Source organism: Hemitrygon akajei, chromosome 22, assembly GCF_048418815.1.
Source record: "Hemitrygon akajei chromosome 22, sHemAka1.3, whole genome shotgun sequence".
Lineage (NCBI taxonomy): Eukaryota > Metazoa > Chordata > Chondrichthyes > Myliobatiformes > Dasyatidae > Hemitrygon > Hemitrygon akajei.
In genome coordinates, this window is record NC_133145.1 from 53,788,812 (window position 1) to 53,806,812 (window position 18,001).

The 18,001-nt window shown below is 39.9% G+C and overlaps 2 protein-coding genes across 2 annotated transcripts in view; one reads left to right on the forward strand and one right to left on the reverse strand.

Moving 5' to 3' along the window:
- Positions 1–8,693, forward strand: part of LOC140714860 (dynein axonemal heavy chain 17-like) — a 249,147-nt gene extending 240,454 nt beyond the window's left edge. Inside the window, exons 75-80 of the mRNA XM_073026542.1 lie at positions 2,620–2,799; positions 3,753–3,935; positions 5,771–5,953; positions 6,939–7,082; positions 7,864–8,089; positions 8,372–8,693. Of these exons, the coding sequence (XP_072882643.1) occupies positions 2,620–2,799; positions 3,753–3,935; positions 5,771–5,953; positions 6,939–7,082; positions 7,864–8,089; positions 8,372–8,619 (1,164 nt within the window). The 3' untranslated portion in view covers positions 8,620–8,693. The remainder of the gene's footprint in view (positions 1–2,619; positions 2,800–3,752; positions 3,936–5,770; positions 5,954–6,938; positions 7,083–7,863; positions 8,090–8,371) is intronic.
- The window catches only part of pgs1 (phosphatidylglycerophosphate synthase 1), a 52,069-nt gene continuing 42,494 nt past the window's right edge, over positions 8,427–18,001 (reverse strand). Inside the window, exons 8-10 of the mRNA XM_073026253.1 lie at positions 14,018–14,166; positions 10,138–10,270; positions 8,427–8,553 (exon numbers count right to left, since the gene is read on the reverse strand). Of these exons, the coding sequence (XP_072882354.1) occupies positions 10,151–10,270; positions 14,018–14,166 (269 nt within the window). The 3' untranslated portion in view covers positions 8,427–8,553; positions 10,138–10,150. The remainder of the gene's footprint in view (positions 8,554–10,137; positions 10,271–14,017; positions 14,167–18,001) is intronic.

Below are 18,001 nucleotides of genomic sequence, written 5' to 3' on the forward strand. Positions count from 1 at the left end.
AGAACAAAAGGATGACAGGAGTGAAAGTAGGACCGATTAGAGATAAAAGTGGGAAGATGTGCCTGGAGGCTGTGGAAGTGAGCGAGGTCCTCAATGAATACTTCTCTTTGGTATTCACCAATGAGAGGGAACTTGATGATGGTGAGGACAATATGAGTGAGGTTGATGTTCTGGAGCATGTTGATATTAATGGAGAGGAGGTGTTGGAGTTGTTAAAATACATTAGGACGGATAAGCCCCTGGGACCTGACGGAATATTCCCCAGGCTGCTCCATGAGGCGAGGGAAGAGATTGCTGAGCCTCTGGCTAGGATCTTTATGTCCTCGTTGTCCATGGGAATGGTACGGGAAGATTGGAGGGAGGTGAATGTTGTCCCCTTGTTCAAAAAAGGTAGTAGGGATAGTCTGGGTAATTGTAGACCAGTGAGCCTTACGTCTGTGGTGGGAAAGCTGTTGGAAAAGATTCTTAGAGATAGGATCTAAGGACATTTAGAGAATCATGGCCTGATCAGGGATAGTCAGCATGGCTTTGTGAAGGGCAGATTGTGTCTAACAAGCCTGATAGAGTTCTTTGAGAAGGTGACCAGGCATATAGATGAAGGTATTGCAGTGGATGTGATCTACATGGATTTTAGTAAGGCATTTGACAAGGTTCCACATGGTAGGCTTATTCAGAAAGTCAAAAGGCATGGGATCCAGGGAAGTTTGGCCAGGTGGATTCAGAATTGGCTTGCCTGCAGAAGGCAGAGGGTCGTGGTGGAGGGAGTACATTCAGATTGGAGGGTTGTGACTAGTGGTGTCCCACAAGGATCTGTTCTGGGACCTCTACTTTTTGTGATTTTTATTAACGACCTGGATGTCAGGGTAAAAGGGTGGGTTGGCAAGTTTGCAGACGACACAAAGGTTAGTGGTGTTGTAGATAGTGTAGAGGATTGTCGAAGATTGCAGAGAGACAATGATAGGATGCAGAAGTGGGCTGAGAAGTGGCAGATGGAGTTCAACCTGGAGAAGTGTGAGGTGGTACCCTTTGGAAGGACAAACTCCAAGGCAGAGTACAAAGTAAATGGCAGGATACTTGGTAGTGTGGAGGAGCAGAGGGATCTGGGGGTACATGTCCACAGATCCCTGAAAGTTGCCTCACAGGTAGATAGGGTAGTTAAGAAAGCTTATGGGGTGTTAACTTTCATAAGTCGAGGGATAGAGTTTAAGAGACACGATGTAATGATGCAGCTCTATAAAACTCTAGTTAGGCCACACTTGGAGTACTGTGTCCAGTTCTGGTCGCCTCACTATAGGAAGGATGTGGAAGCATTGGAAAGGGTACAGAGGAGACTTACCAGGATGCTACCTGGTCTAGAGAGTATGGATTATGATCAGAGAATAAGGGAGCTATGGCTTTACTCTTTGGAGAGGGAGGATGAGAGGAGACATGATAGAGGTGTACAAGATATTAAGAGGAATAGACAGAGTGGATAGCCAGCACCTCTTCCCCAGGGCACCACTGCTCAGTACAAGAGGACATGGCTTTAAGGTAAGGGGAGGGAAGTTCAAAGGGGATATTAGAGGAAGGTTTTTCACTCAGAGAGTGATTGGTGCGTGGAATGCACTGCCTGAGTCAGTGGTGGAGGCAGATACACAAGTGAAGTTTAAGAGACTAATGGACAGGTATATGGAGGAATTTAAGGTGGGGGGTTATATGGGAGGCAGGGTTTGAGGGTCGGCACAACATTGTGGGCCAAAGGGCCTGTAATGTGCTGTACTATTCTATGTTCTATATACTCAATTCTGGTTGCCTCACTACAGGAAGGACGTGGAAACCATAGAAAGGGTGCAGAGGAGATTTACAAAGTTGTTGCCTGAATTGGGGAGCATGCCTAATGAGAATAGGTTGAGTGAACTTGGCCTTTTCTCCTTGGAGCAACAGAGGATGAGAGGTGACCTAAGCGAGGTGTGCAAGATGATGAGAGGCATTGATCATGTGGATAGTCAAAAGCTTTTTCCCAGGGCTGAAGTGGCTAGCACGAGAGGGCACAGTTTTAAGGTGCTTGGAAGTAGGTACAGAGGTTAAGTTTTTTACGCAGAGAGTGGCGGGTGCATGGAATGGGCTGCCGGCGACGGTGGTGGAGGCGAATACGATAGGGTCTTTTAAGAGACTCCTGGATAGGTACATGGAGCTTAGAAAAGTAGAGGTCTATGGAAAAGCCTAGGTAATTTCTAAGGTAAGGACATGTTTGGCACTGCATTGTGGGCCGATGGGCCTGTATTGTGCTGTATGTTTTCTATGTTTCTATGACTACAAGTGTTTTATTGGAAATATTGTCAATAGGACAAATCATGGACCATTAAAAACACATTTGACAATTAAATATTTTTAGATATAATTTATAGCCCATTTAGTTTTACTTCTTGTTAGAATGTCTATGTGATGGCAGAAGCTACATGATTTTGAAAATTGAAAAGTATATATCATTTGATTCAGTTTTGACCTATTGGAAGAAATAAGCCTGATGAAATCCTATTCAAATCCTATTCAGTATTATCCTTTCATATACTTTGAGGGAAATAAAACTTAAGCTTATCCATCTAGATTATTTTTATTACAGTATATTCTGTTAAATAGGTACCCTGGGATGACTTACGGTATCTCTTTGGTGAAATAATGTATGGAGGCCACATCACCGATGACTGGGATCGTAAACTCTGCCGTACCTATCTGGAGGAATTCATAAGAAATGAAATGCTGGATGGAGACCTTTTGCTTGCACCTGGTTTTCCTATCCCACCTAATACTGATTACAAGGTAAGATTTTAAAAAAAGATTTATTGTCAATTATCAAGATAATGTTACACTTTATTGTAACATTGCTTTTCTATGACATGGTGTAAAATCATATTAAGAATGCACAAAGAAATGTGAAAAAATCTCAGACTATCAACAAGAAGAGTACAGATTGGAGTGGGTCATGAGCCTCCTTCCCCAGTCATTTTGAGTTGGTTATCACCCATTCATGAACACTAGAAATAGCATTCAGGTCTGTGCAAGTTTCAAGCTCAACATCCTAAATCCCAGTTCTATTTTCTTCGTGCTAAGTTGACCAAATCTCAGATGGAATCTTTCCAACTGGCCAAAACAAGCTATACCATTGAGCCTGAAGTTGTCAGTTAATAGCTGTTTTTAGTCAACACCGTAAGTGTATCCAACCAAACTCCTATTGATTTTTTTCCACTGCCATTTTGAGTAGAATGTGATTAAGAAAACTATGGTGATGGTGGCAGAGGAATGGTAAAGACTTAGATGTAGAAATTGAGAAAATGTCAGTGGGCAGCGAGCATAGTCAGGATTAGAGTTGGAGACTGATAAAGAGGAGTTAAGATTATGAAGTTCAGAGGAAATTGTAGAAGCTTTTGGACAGTTCTGAAGATGTTAGGGTTTTTAGGTTAGGCAGAAGCAAACCTACTTCTGGTTCTAAAGGCATTTATCTCATGCATCAACACTTTCTGGCACTTTTTTTACTAACTTGGTTTTCCTGAAGTCCAGTAGTAATTTAAAAAATGAGTATGTTAACTGAAGTCACGTAAGTTTCAATAATTATCACCTTCTGAGGGTAGATACCATGTCTTCCCCTTGCACCATCTTCATTAAAATTGAAAATGGACAGGTACCTGGCTAAGATATATAATATTTTAACTGCCTCTAATTTAATGCGTACATGGTTTTGAAAAAGACAAGAATTTCTCTTTGTTTCACATAAGGGTTATCATGACTACGTGGATGAGGTATTGCCTCCTGAGAGTCCATACTTGTACGGTTTACATCCAAATGCAGAAATAGGATTCCTAACAGTGATCTCTGAAAAGTTGTTTCGCACTGTTCTTGAGTTACAACCTAAGGAATCAGCTGGTGACAGCAGCACTGGAGTAACGAGGGAAGAAAAGGTATATAGATTTTTAAGCAAACATTAATTACAAATACAGTATTTCTTAAAACATAGATACTATGTTTAAAAATAGTAATGATTAACCATTTCCAAAATTGTCCTTCAACTAAAGTTGTATGCTATATTACAAGATCAATTGAAAATTGAGAAAAATCCAGTTACCCCAGCAAATAATGTAAATGGAGAAGAAATAGTAAAATTAATATCAAATCAGTGTCCATGGAATAATATACTGAGTACATACATGTTGATCTGAAAGACCTGTTTCAATGGTGTATGACTCCATGACTGTTAAACAAAGAATACATCATTGACTAAACATTTATCTGAATCTTTCTTGCCACAATCTTGTACCTCGTGCAATAAACATCGTGCAAGAGTTAACCTTTAGAATTCAGAATCAGGTTCAGGTTTATAATCACCAGCAGTGTTGTGAAATTTGTCAACTTAGCAGCAGCAGTTCAATGCAAAACATAATATAGAGGGAAAAAAAGTAAAAATAAATAAATAAGAACCAATTACAGTAAATGTTTATTGAATGGATTAAAAATGGTGCAAAAACAGAAATAGTATATTTAAAAAGTGAGGTAGTGTTCATGGGTTCACTGTCCATTTAGGAATCGGATGGCAGAGGGGAAGAAGCTGTTCCTGAATCACTGAGTGTGCACCTTCAAGCTTCTGTACCTCCTACCCAAAGGCAACAGCGAGAAAAGGGCATGCCCTGGGTACTGGGTGTCCTTAATAGTGAATGCTGCCTTTCTGAGACATCGTTCCTTGAAGATGTCCTGGGTACTTTGTAGGCTAGTAACCAAGATGGAGCCAACTAAATTTAAGACCCTCTGCAGCTTCTTTCGGTCCTGTGCAGTAGGACCCCCCCACCCCATCGAACAGTGATGCAGCCTATCAGAATACTCTCCACCGTACTTCAGTAGAAGTTTTTGAGTATTTTTGTTTACATACCAAATCTCTTCAAACTCCTAATGTAGTATAGTTGCTGTCTTGCCTTCTTTATAGCTGCATCAATATGTTGGGACCAGGTTAGGTCCTCCGAGATCTTGACACCCAGAAACTTGAAATTGCTCACTCTTTCCACTTCTTATCCCTCTATGAGGATTGGTATGTGTTCCTTTGTCTTACCCTTCCGGAAGTCCACAATCAGTTCTGTTGTCTTACTGATGTTGAGTGCAAGGTTGTTGCTGCAACACCACTCCACTAGCTGGTATATCTTGCTCTTGTACACCCTCTCATCTCCATCTGAGATTCTATCAACAATGGTTGTATCGTCAGCAAATTTATAAATGGTATTTGAGCTATGCCAACCCACACAGTCATGGGTATAGAGAGAGTAGAGCAGTGGGCTAAGCACACACCCGAGGTGCGCCAGTGTTGAATGTCAGCGAGGAGGTATTATCACCAATCCGCACAGATTGTGGTCTTCCAGCAATGGGAGGTACAGAGGCCCAGGTTTTGTAACTTTATAGGTCAGGATTGTGGGAATGATGGTGTTAAATGCTGAACCGTAGTCGATGAACAGCATCCTGGTATAAGTGTTTATATTGTCTAAGTGGTCTAAGGCCCTGTGAAGAGCGATTAAGATTGCGTCTGCCGAAATTAATGAGAAGCTTGCTCAAATGTCAGTTGTTGAGCTACAGTTTGTAGATGAAGTCCGATTTTGCACATTTTCAGAGTCTGAGCTCCTAGCCACGTTGAATCACTGAGAAGATGGGCCTTACACTCAACGTGCAAAAGTCACAGACCCACTGCCATCCAGCCCCTTCTGAATCACACTGGTTGTAAATCCAATAGTTTTGATTTGATGCTATTGATATGCAGGTTAAGGGAATTCTGGAAGATATCCTGGAAAAACTGCCAGAGGCTTTTAACATGCACGAGATCATGGGTAAAGTGCAAGATAGGACACCTTATGTTGTTGTGGCCTTCCAGGAATGTGAAAGAACAAATATACTGACTGCAGAGCTGAAACGATCTTTGAAAGAACTAAATCTTGGTCTTAAGGTTTGTCATATTTTAAATAATTTATTTTGTTTTTTCTTTGCGATAGTTCAATGTGACCAAGATCCCAGCTTATCTTTATTTTTCTATAAATGCTGAAAATGAAATTTCCCTTATTTAGTTGATGGATCTGAGATGAATAGATTTTCTTTCTGCTAGCAGCTGTTCAGGACTACGATATCAGTTTGAGATGATTAAGCTAGTAAAACCATTAACTTACTAAATGGCAGGATGTGTTTAAGGGGCTGTATGACTTGAGTCTTATTTCCAATGTGGAGGAGTACACGAAGTAAGTAAACCATTGGTTTATATTCTAGTATAAATAATATAGTTTAATGGTCTGAAATGGATCAAAAGATTGTTTTCATCCATAATTATTAAATACCTATTACTATCCTTCATTTTGAAGATTCAAAGTGAAGATACATCTGCCCACTCCATTGGTTCCTGTGAGAATTAGGTCTTTAAATACTCAAACGCCTATTGCTTGGACAACTATGATGACAGTCAAATAATATTCTAGGCTTAAAATTACAGCCAAGAAGCAATTTCTGCTGCCTTATCTTCTTCAAAGAATTGTGCTGTTACAGGTATTGGTTTTGTTGTCACATGTACTGAGATACAGTGAAAAGCTTTTGTTTTGCAGGCCATCTAGACAGATCATAATTAAATCAAGAATGAATAAAAGAAGGTTTATAAATTGAGAATAACAAGAATTTCTCTACTATAATGGTTGTCTAATTCTGCAGATGATTCTAGAGGTCATGATTTGGGAAAATAAATAGCATAACTGTTGGGTCAAGACAGGGTTGTAGGTGATAGTTTGTCATTAGCCCAAGTGAAGTCTTATTTTAATTTGACGCACCAAAGACCAGAGTTCACTTATTAAAGTTTTCTTTAATATATAAATAAATACATAGATTAGGAAATACCACAAACTTGAATTTCAGTTATTAAAACAACACATTTTTCCATCTGTGTTTTTCAGGGTGAACTGACTATCACAGCTGATATGGAAAATATTTCAAATTCCTTATTCTTTGACATGGTCCCAGATACGTGGGCAAAGCTTGCATACCCATCGCTTTTGAACTTGGCTGTATGGTTTACTGATCTCCTTCTTCGTATCAGGGTGAGACAATAAGTTAAATGATTAACCTGATTGAAAAGTATTAATGATAAAGAACAAAAGGACAGATAATATCCAGTGCTTGACTGTTTCCTTCATTAACACCATTCCTACACTAGATGCAACATCAGTGCTTTTAAAAACCGATACTGCTAAGGTACTTCTAGGTCTGATCTGCTATTTAATTATACCAATATTATTTATATACCTCATTTAATATGGAAAGCAACTTCTGTTTCTATTATTTAATGTAAACTGGCAATTCCTGGGTTACTCCAAGTATTTGGCTGTTTGATCTTAAAAATAAGCCCACCTCTGTAAAGAGAAAAAAGAACATTCAGGCAAAAATTGCCCCTCCATTTCTCCAGGTGGTCAAAACTCATCAAATAAGTGTTTTTCATCCCATCAATATTAGTAAATCCAGATCTCATCTAAAAATAAATCTCAACATTATTTTATGCCTGTTCTTAGTCAAGCCCTAGTCCTACCAGACCGATCCAAGACACAATTACAATCTCAGCCCTTCATTTGGCTCTTACCACTGATGTGGGTGATGTAAATCCTTTAATATGGGAATTAATTTTATCAATTTATATAAAACACTGCTGTTACCAATAATGAAAGATTAGAACTAAGATCCTGAAGCACTGGGCAATCAACAGATATATTTTGTTTTAGTGAATTATCCCATAAATATATTCTGGCATCTAATCAAACTAGTTCTAAAATGTTTGCAGAAAAATATTTTATTGAAACTTTCTCACTAAATTGTGTTTATTTCTAGGATTTGGAAGCATGGAGCACAGATTTTACTCTGCCAAATGCGGTGTGGCTTGGTGGTTTGTTCAATCCTCAGTCCTTCCTCACAGCTATAATGCAATCTATGGCTAGAAAAAATGAATGGCCATTGGACAAAATGTGCCTAGCAGTGGAAGTTACAAAGAAAAACAAAGAAGACATGACAAGTGCTCCCAGAGAAGGAGCTTATATCCACGGGCTGTACATGGAAGGTTAGGCATTTGTACAATCAATAATTTTTAATAAGTATAGGTGAACACATACTTATGGTCGCTCTGAATGGTATATTATAACAAATTTATAAAATTATTCAACAAGCTTTCCTAGATTTCTAGCTTTTACCAATTTAGCAAAATCCTAATAACATACCACTGATAAATATTCTTAGAGACATTCCAACACTGAGAGCAGTTTTCATTATTTTTTTGCTATAAAATATGTTTGCAGTAAAAGATTTTCATTCATATTACTACTAATATTTTATATGTTGAAAGGTGCCCGTTGGGATAAGAACAGTGGAGCCCTTGCTGACGCACGACTGAAGGAACTTACACCATCGATGCCAGTTGTTTTTATCAAAGCCATTCCAGTGGATCGTCAAGATACAAAAAACATTTACGAATGCCCAGTGTATAAAACCCGTACCCGAGGTCCGACTTATGTCTGGACTTTTAATCTGAAAACAAAAGAGAAACGAGCTAAATGGATCCTTGCAGGTGTTGCAGTTTTACTACAAGCTTAAAGAGTGATGAAACTTTACTTTTTATTGAGTTTGTTTATCGTTTACGGCAATAGATTAAAAAAATAACTATCTACTTCAACCATTTATTTAAATAAACAGTAATTAATTAAAATTAATAATTAACTGGCATGGTAATTTGATTTTATCTATGTAGAAATAATACACAAATGCTGCTTGAGGTCTGGCGGTTTAGATGGCCTTTAATATTTTGTTGTAACATTATATTTTTGCTTTTCACGATTTCATCAGAATTCAAAAGGTAAGCATGAAATTCTTCTAAAGACATATGTGTATATATATTATATGTATATATTATATACACACACACACACACCAAGAATAGTCTTCATATTGTACAGAGGACTAGAAACCATAGCAGGCAGGGTCACATACCTATAAGAAATTGTTTACCACTTCTAAATTTCAGCACCTCAATGCTTGCAAGGCTCTACCTTATATTGAAAACAAAAGAAAATTCCTAACTCTTCTAATTTTTTTCCCCAAAAATAGCAATGTTGGGAATAAATAAAGATGTATGGACATTAAAACTCATAACAAATAGATACTGTGCAGTTTCAGAGCATTTGACCTTGTGCATGACAAGGTACAAACTTTAAGAAATTTAACAAGTAAATGGAAAAGATGCCCTAAATCAGGAATTAACTCAATGGTTGAAAGGATTTAACATAAACTGTAAATCAGCAAAGCATTACAACTACTCTTCAGAGCAACTAGATTTGGGGAATGAATGCTAGCTTACTAGAGTCACCCACAGATCATTATCATTATTTCACCTAACTTTTTGAATAACAATTCAAAATGCACCACTTTGGTAGGAAAGCAAGTTTTTGAAAATCAAGTTATTCATCTTGTGCCTACTTCTGAGAGTTGAATGATATACAAAAACGGCCATTTTTGAAAGCACTGGTCCGAGTTATACATCTGCAAGAAATCTAGGTCAGAACAAAAATTCTATTCACTCTTTATCAGGCTAATGAAGCACAATAAGAAAGAACTTCCAAGCCAAGAATTCCTATTGTTGGTGTTCAGTCAAATTCAAATGCACCAAGAAACGAATTCAAACTTTTTGTGACCACCCAGCCATCAAAAGGATTTTGTCCAATTAATAAAATCCTGGGCAATGTTCCTACAGGCATGGCAGGTAGGTCTTGCATTAGCCTCTCTCCCAAAATACAACTGTTACTGAATGCAGCTAACTAATGGTATTTTATAAGACATAAAATTAAGGTACATTTATAATCTTTAAGGTAAAGAAATTCTGGAGTAGAAATTAGAGCACATGACCAAGGTCAGGTTTCTATTCTGTCCCCTCGAAAGCATATCTCTTGCATAAAATTACATCAGCGTAAAATCAATCATGGAATCTTAAGGCTGCATTAAGGAAAAGTTGGGAGTTTAGTTGCAGTTTTAAATTTTCAACTACCATTATTCAAACAGTTCTATTGATCAAGATGCAGAATTGGAAGTTGAAGTATAATGAACTTACAATAGACATACCCTTCACTAGTTTCTAGAAAAAGTGCTTTATTAATGGTGTTACCAGTTTCACCCAGAGTTTCACATGTCTATTTGGCTGGTCAAATGTAGAAGCCAAAACTTCACTTGATAAATGGTACAAATTCTTCTGTTCCTGAAAAATATAAGTACAAATTTCTTAATTATGAAGTCCACATCAAATAACACAATAAATTATTTACTTGAAATCATGTTTTCTCCCAACCAAAGATTCAGAGGACTCCAAGTTATAGAACAAAGTCAACATAAGAATGTGAGGACAAGGATTTGAAAATTTAAAGTCTGAAAAGAAATGGAAGCTTTTGAGGTTGGAAGTGATGCTATGAATTAAAAAATATTTAATTCCAGCCCCAAATCCACTCCAGTAATGGCTGAACATCAATTCATTTGTCAATTCCGGGCCTGGGCTCCCCCACTTCGATCCAGCCCCAAATCTGCTCCAGCAATGTGGCCATACCTGCATTCTCGAGTGTCCAGTCCACTGAATCCTTCAGGATACCACAAAATGCCAGGTCGTACATACGATTCAAAAGCATAACTCCCAAAGGGAGTTGAAACTATGAGTTGCAGAGATTGTAGTTCAGAAAAAGTGTACTTAATAAAAATGGTTAGTAGTTTTGTTTGGTTAGCTGCTTGTAAAGCTTTGGCATGACTTTCCCAGGCAGAGAAATTGCTGGCATGTCCTCCATTCCCAGAGGGAAAAAAGGAAAGAAAACAAGATGAGCTGAAATTACAGATGGATGACTGATAAAGACCAAGAAATCAACTTATCTTACATTGTAGAATTCAATTTCCAGTACAGAAAGCTGCAATTGAGGGGCAATTCCTCAAGCATGCCTTGGGTCTCACTATGATGGCACAGGAGGTCACAGATTAACAGGTCAGAGTGGGATAGGGGAATTAAAGTGTAAAGCAGTGAGAAGCTCAGGGTCACCGGGTGAAATGAATACAGATGTCTTGCAAAGTGATCACCAATACAAAGTTGGTTTCTCCAGCATAGAGGAGACCACACTGTGAACACTGAATGCAGTGCACAGCACTGGCAGTTCAACCTGTACCATCTGTTATATTTGCTCAGCTTCTTTTGTCTTCCTCCTCCTTCCTCGGGGTTTTGCTTCCAGCTCTGTACTTCACAAATCCCACATTCATCAGTCCACAGTCTTGCTCTCCAATTGCTCCCATTCACTCACTGACCAGGTAACATTGTTTACAGACACAAGATATTCTACAGATGCTAGAAATCCTGACTAACACACACAAGATGCTGGAGGAACTCAACAGGTCAAGCAGCACCATAAAAAAGAATAAAGATAAATGTTTTGTGCCAGAAGGTTCTTGGTCTGAAATGTTGATTCACAGAAACACAGAAAACCTACAGCACAATACAGGCCTTTGGCCGACAATGCTGTGCCGAACATATACTTACTTTAGAAATTGCCCAGGGCTATCATAGCCTTCTATTTTACTAAGCTCCATGTACCTATCCAGGAATCTCTTCAAAGACCCTGTATCTGCTTCCACCACCGTTGCCAGCAGTACAAAACTCAGCACTCTGCATAAAAGAAACTTACCCCTGACATCTCCTCTGTACCTACTTCCAAGCACCTTAAAACTGTGCCCTCTCATGTTAGCCATTTCAGCCCTGGGAAAAAGCCTCTGACTATCCACACGATAAATGCCTCACATCATCTTATACACCTCTATCAGGTCACCTCTCATCCTCCGTTGCTCCAAGGAGAAAAGGCCAAGTTCACTCAACCTATTCTCATAAGACATGCTCCCCAATCCAAGCAATATCCTTGTAAATCTCCTCTGCATCCTTTCTATAGCTTCCACATCCTTCCTGTAGTGAGGTGACCAGAACTGAGCACAGTACTCTAAAGTGGGGTCTGACCAAGGTCCAACATAGCTGTAATATTACCTCTTGGCTCTTGAACTCAATCCCACAGTTGATGAAGGCCAATTCACTGTATGCCTTCTTAACCACTGAGTCCACCTGCACAGGAGCTTTGAGTGTCCTATGGACTCGGACTGCCAGATCCCTCTGATCCTCCACACTGCCAGGAGTCTTATCATTAATATTATGTTCTGCCATCATATTTGACCTACCAAAATGAACCATCTCATACTTATCTGTGTTGAACTCCATCTGCCACTTCTCAGCCCAGTTTTGCATCCTATTGATGTCCTACTGTAACCTCTGACAGCCCTCCACACTATCCACAACAACCCCAACCTTTGTGTCATCAGCAAATTTACTAACCCATCCTTCCACTTCCTCATCCAGGCCATTTATAAAAATCACAGAGAGCAGGGGTCTCAGAACAGATCCCTAAGGTACACCACTGGTCACCAACCTCCATGCAGAATATGACCCATCTACAACCACTCTTTGCCTTCTGTGGGAAAGCCAATTCCGGACCCACAATTCCCTCCATTATTTTACACTGGCCATCTCCCCTATCCACCCCTCCCCCCCCGCCTTTTTCAGTCCAGATGAAGAGTTTTAACCCAAAATGCCAATTCCTTTCCATAGATACTGCCTGACCTGTGACCTGCTGAGTTCCTCTAGCATTGTACATGTGTTATAGCTTATCACCATGCTCACGCTGCTTTTAACGACAGCCTCCTCCTCCGCCCTACCCTCCTTGCAGCTTCAGATGCTTCTTCTGTCTCCTTTTCATTTCTGACCTGAAACTTTGATTCTGTTTTTCCTCCCACAGATGCCGCCTGAGCTCCTGAATATTTCCAGCATTTCCTGGCACCTCTATTTTTTAAAATGTTCATCAGAGGTGTTCTGAACAAATCTTTTCAATAATAATGTCAAAAGGAGAGATGCTGAGATTTACTGGCACATTTCCATGAAAAGTCTTGATCCTCACTTAATGTTACATTTTCACCTTGACTTCAGCGGCATTTATCAGATGACCTGGGAAAGTAGCAGGTCCACCCTTTTATCGGAAACATCGTGCTAGCATAGTCCGAATTGATCAAGACCAGTACCTCTCCTGTGCCAATGAGGTCTCTGGTAACATGGAATGAGGTGCAGACATCAATAAGTTGCAGCCAGCTTCCCAAACAACTAGTGTCATTTTCTGTAGATTTACCTTGCACAAACTCTAAACCCCACACAACTCTAGACATTAAAATCCTGTTGTTCCTAACGATCTGCAAATTTATAGCCTAGTATAAAATTCTTACAGCCGACGTTAGAAGCATAGAGCTTTAAGGATTACTCCAAGTGCAGAATATAATGTGGACTTGCTTTTCCACAAATGGTTGTTGTAGGCAAGTGAGTCAAAGTGTATGAGCAATCAGATTAGCATTTGAAGGATATACAAAAACACACTGGGGAAAAAAAGGAGTAGAATTCAAGAAGATATTGTTCCAGCATATTCACTGGCAGACTGCCATCTTATGATTAACCCCCTATTCCTAACTACTTATGTGCATGGGAACAATCCTATCCGGTTTTGTTTCAGAGAAGGAAAGCAAGGATGTGTATGCTCATAACTATGTTCATGAGGCACCACTGACCAACTTCTAGCTCAGCTCACTTCCGTCTAAGCATTAGTAAGATTCAGCCTGTTATAATTAACAGAGACTGTCATTTTAGAGCCTGATGTATCAGAGACTGAAATGTGTTAGCAGAACAGAATACACCTTTTCTACCTGATCTGCTGAGAATATTGAAAATTTTGTTCTTATTGTACATTTTCATTTAGTTTTCAAGTTGGGGGAAACTTTTAATCTCAGTATAACTATCTTAGATACTACCAAGAGCAAAAAATGGAAAGCATCCTCTACGTAGAAAGTAAGAGCACATAATAAAATAAATAAAACACTTAAATCCATTACTGACCTGATGTAACTGCTGTTGTAACTTGCAATTTTCTGTCACAATTGCTAACTGAGCCTCCAGGTCTCTGTGCACCGATCTGTACCCAAAGTTGGGAGAGCCAATCAAAGTTAGACAAGGCCACTTGCTTCCCAACAGGTAATACCAAAGACCTACGTAAAAGAGGTATAATAATGAACAATGCTTCAGGTAAAATGAGGGGCAATCATTGCACTATTCATTTCTGCTATGATGCATTGCAGCCAACAATATTACATGTTTTGTGAATTACAAGGCTCCTCTGAAACTAACAAAGCTCTACAATTTTTATCTGAACTGTATTGGCTTTCTTTTGCGACATGGCATGGCTGGTATTGCCAGGTTGAGTATCCAGACAATGAGTTCTACAGATGGCAAGAGAAACAAGGGGATTCTTACAACAGACCTTAATCAGCAACATGCGATGTATTCCAAGGTTGAGGATTCAATGGTCATAATCATATATTGGGTCATCTAAAATCCACACTGTGGACCAGGTCACAATATTCTTGCTTTTATGGGTTTTGACATGGAATATCTTCCAGAGAGGTTGAAGCCAGGGACTTGGGCTGTAGAGTCAGTAAGGGGTTACTGTACCCAGCAATGGATCCATCCCAGAATTCCCTTCGTTGGGATATCTATCCTGGGCCCTCAGTATGAACGTTGGCCACTGTTGTTCAGAGTGGCCTGTGTAATGTTAGACATGTTTGTGGTGATTTTGCTAAGTGTAGGTAATGGGAAGTTAGTGACTATGATACCCATCTTGCAAAGGACAATGGAATCATTATGATTCCAATATAGGATAGTACTTGTAGTCATTCATTTGGAATGGAATTAAGCCTCCTTGTTACCATATTGATAGCAACCACTTAGTGCATGTTTATCTTCAGCTAATGACTGTAAGACCATGAGGGAAATTGATATTTGGCTGCAGAACATACTGGGAGGAGATTAAAGTGCAGTAAGGGACTTACTTCCCCTTAACCTTCCAGAATGGTATGTAACAGGCTTCGGTTAAATGGTACCAATGTGCAAGTGTTCTAACCAGGATGCCAAGGTTTGTGGCTGAAGTATCTGAATCCCTTACCTAACATTGCTATTCTTCAAAAGGACAACCACATGACTGAGTAACCTAGTTTGAGCTTGAGGCAGGAGGCCTGGAAATGGCACTCATGAGTTACTGAGACAAGTAATAACAAGCACTCTAGTTTGTTATGACCAAAGTTCACAGAAGTTGGAGAATGATATCCATGAAAAGGTCATTTAACTTGTAAACACTAATATTTCATTTTAATAGTACTCATAGAGAAAACCAGATTTACTATAATGGAAACACTAACTTACTGGAAAACTTAGCACTCAAAATAAAACAAAATCTAAACAATTTCAATTAAAACTAAATAAACATGACACACACTGATAATTTGCCAGTTCATTGTACTTTTTATAAAAATACAGCATAAGGCACACAGATTGAATAAATGCTAGCTTGTAAGCATTTTGTAAAACAAATCATTCTAAAGAAAAATTAGGTTTTGTGGGAAAAAACCCTACAGGAAGCCAACTGCGCTTCTCAGAATTCACAACAGAAACCATTCAGTTCAGACCATTCATGTTCCTTCACGCAAACTGAAAAGCATTCCATTTATGAAACACCAACAGAATGAGGATTATGGTTAAACATGAACACCCTGTTAAGGCTGGATTTGTTAAAGTTTATACTATGCTAATACAAACATTACAAAGCATTCAAGATGGCTTCCTCCGCTAATGTAGAGTTCAGAATAGAACCACACTGCTACTTCAAATAAAGGCTCAGAATACACACTATGGCAGATAGAAAATGCAGAGCTCTGCTGAAGAACTTGCACTCCTGAACATAAAATAATAAATATCAAAAGATTTTAAAATTACATGAAAATCCAAAACCAAAATAAACTGTTTCCAGAAAAAAAATTGCTGCAAATGTTAGCAAGTCAGAGAGCAACAGAGTTATTATTTCAGATCCAAGACATTTTAACAGAGCAAAGAAGTTCAAAACTACAAAGTACAACAGAACAGAAGTAGGTTAGCTTCAAGTTGTAGCGAGGGTGCAAAAGGAACGATGAAGCCAAATATCTCTGATACAGCAAAGACAGCCTTGGCACATTAATACACTGTTACAATCCTAGCCAGCTACACTAATACCCTTCTCAGAATGCCACCAACTACACCGACACGGTGTTCACAGTGTCACCGACCACACCGACACGGTTCACAATGTTACTGACCACAACGACACGGTTCACAATGTTACCGACCACAGCAACACGCTGTTCACAATGTTACCAACACCAAAACTCTGTACACCATGCTACCGACTACATCTATACACTGTTCACAATTGCACTCCCGTTGCACTCACATCCATCATCATGAAGTGCTTTGAGAGGCTCGTCATGAGGCATATCAAGACCCTGCTGCCCCCCTCACTGGACCCCCTGCAGTTCGTGTACCGTCCCAACCGCTCAAGAGATGATGCCATTGCCATCACCCTCCACCTGGGCCTCACCCACCTGGACAAAAAAAGACAAGTACGTTTTTGGATGCTGTTCATTGACTTCAGTTCAGCATTCAACACAATCATTCCTCAGAAACTGATTGGAAAGCTGAGCCTACTGGGCCTGAACACCTCCCTCTGCAACTGGATCCTAGACTTCCTGATTGGGAGACCTCAGTCAGTCCAGATCGGGAGCAGCATCTCCAACACCATCACACTGAGCATGGGGCCCCCCAGGGCTGTGTGCTCAGTCCAATGCTGTTCACTCTGCTGACCCACGACTGTGCTGCAACACACAGCTCGAACCATATCATCAAGTTCGCCGATGACATGACCACGGTGGGTCTCATCAGCAAGAACGACGAGTCAGCTTACAGAGAGGAGGTGCAGCGGCTAACGGACTGGTGCAGAGCCAACAACCTGTCTCTGAATGTGAACAAAAGAGATGGTTGTTGAATTCGCGAGGGCACGGAACGACCACTCCCCACTGAACATCGACGGCTCCTCGGTAGAGATCATTAAGAGCACCAAATTTCTTGGTGTTCACCTGGTGGGGAATCTCACCTGGTCCCTCAACACCAGCTCCATAGCAAAGAAAGCCCAGCAGCATCTCTACTTTCTGTGAAGGCTGAGGGAAGTCCATCTCCCACCCCCCATCCTCATTGCATTCTGTAGGGGTTGTACTGAGAGCATCCTGAGCAGCTGCATCACTGCCTCGTTCAGAAATTGCACCATCTCGGATCGCAAGAACCTGCAGCAGATAGTGAGGTCAGCTGAGAAGATCGTCGAGGTCTCTCTTCCCGCCATTACAGACATTTACACCACACGCTGCATCCGCAAAGCAAACAGCATTATGAAGGACCTCACGCACCCCTCACACAAACTCTTCTCCCTCCTGCCATCTGGGAAAAGGCACCAAAGCATTCGAGCTCTCACGACCAGACCATGTAACAGTTTCTTCCCCCAAGCCATCAGACCCCTCAATCCCCAGAGTCTGGACTGACACCAACTTACTGCCCTCTACTGTGCCTATTGTCTTGTTTATTATTTATTGTAATGCCTGCACTGTTTTGTGCACTTTATGCAGTCCCGGGTAGGTCTGTAGTCTGGAGTAGTTTTTTTGTATTGTTTAACGTAGTTCAGTGTAGTTTTTGTATTGTTTCATGTAGCACCATCGTCCTGTGTACTGTACCAGCAGTTATGGTCAAAATGACAATAAAAAGTGACTTGACTTGACAATTCTACTAACTACAGGAATATGCTGTTTACAATGCTACTGACTATATCTATACAATGAATTCTACCGACTACACCGATACTCTGTTCACAATGCTATCAACTACACCAACAGGCTGTTCACAATGCTACCAAAATGCTGTTCACACTGTTACCTGTCTAACGAGAATGTTTACAGGAAAGCCAAAACAAAA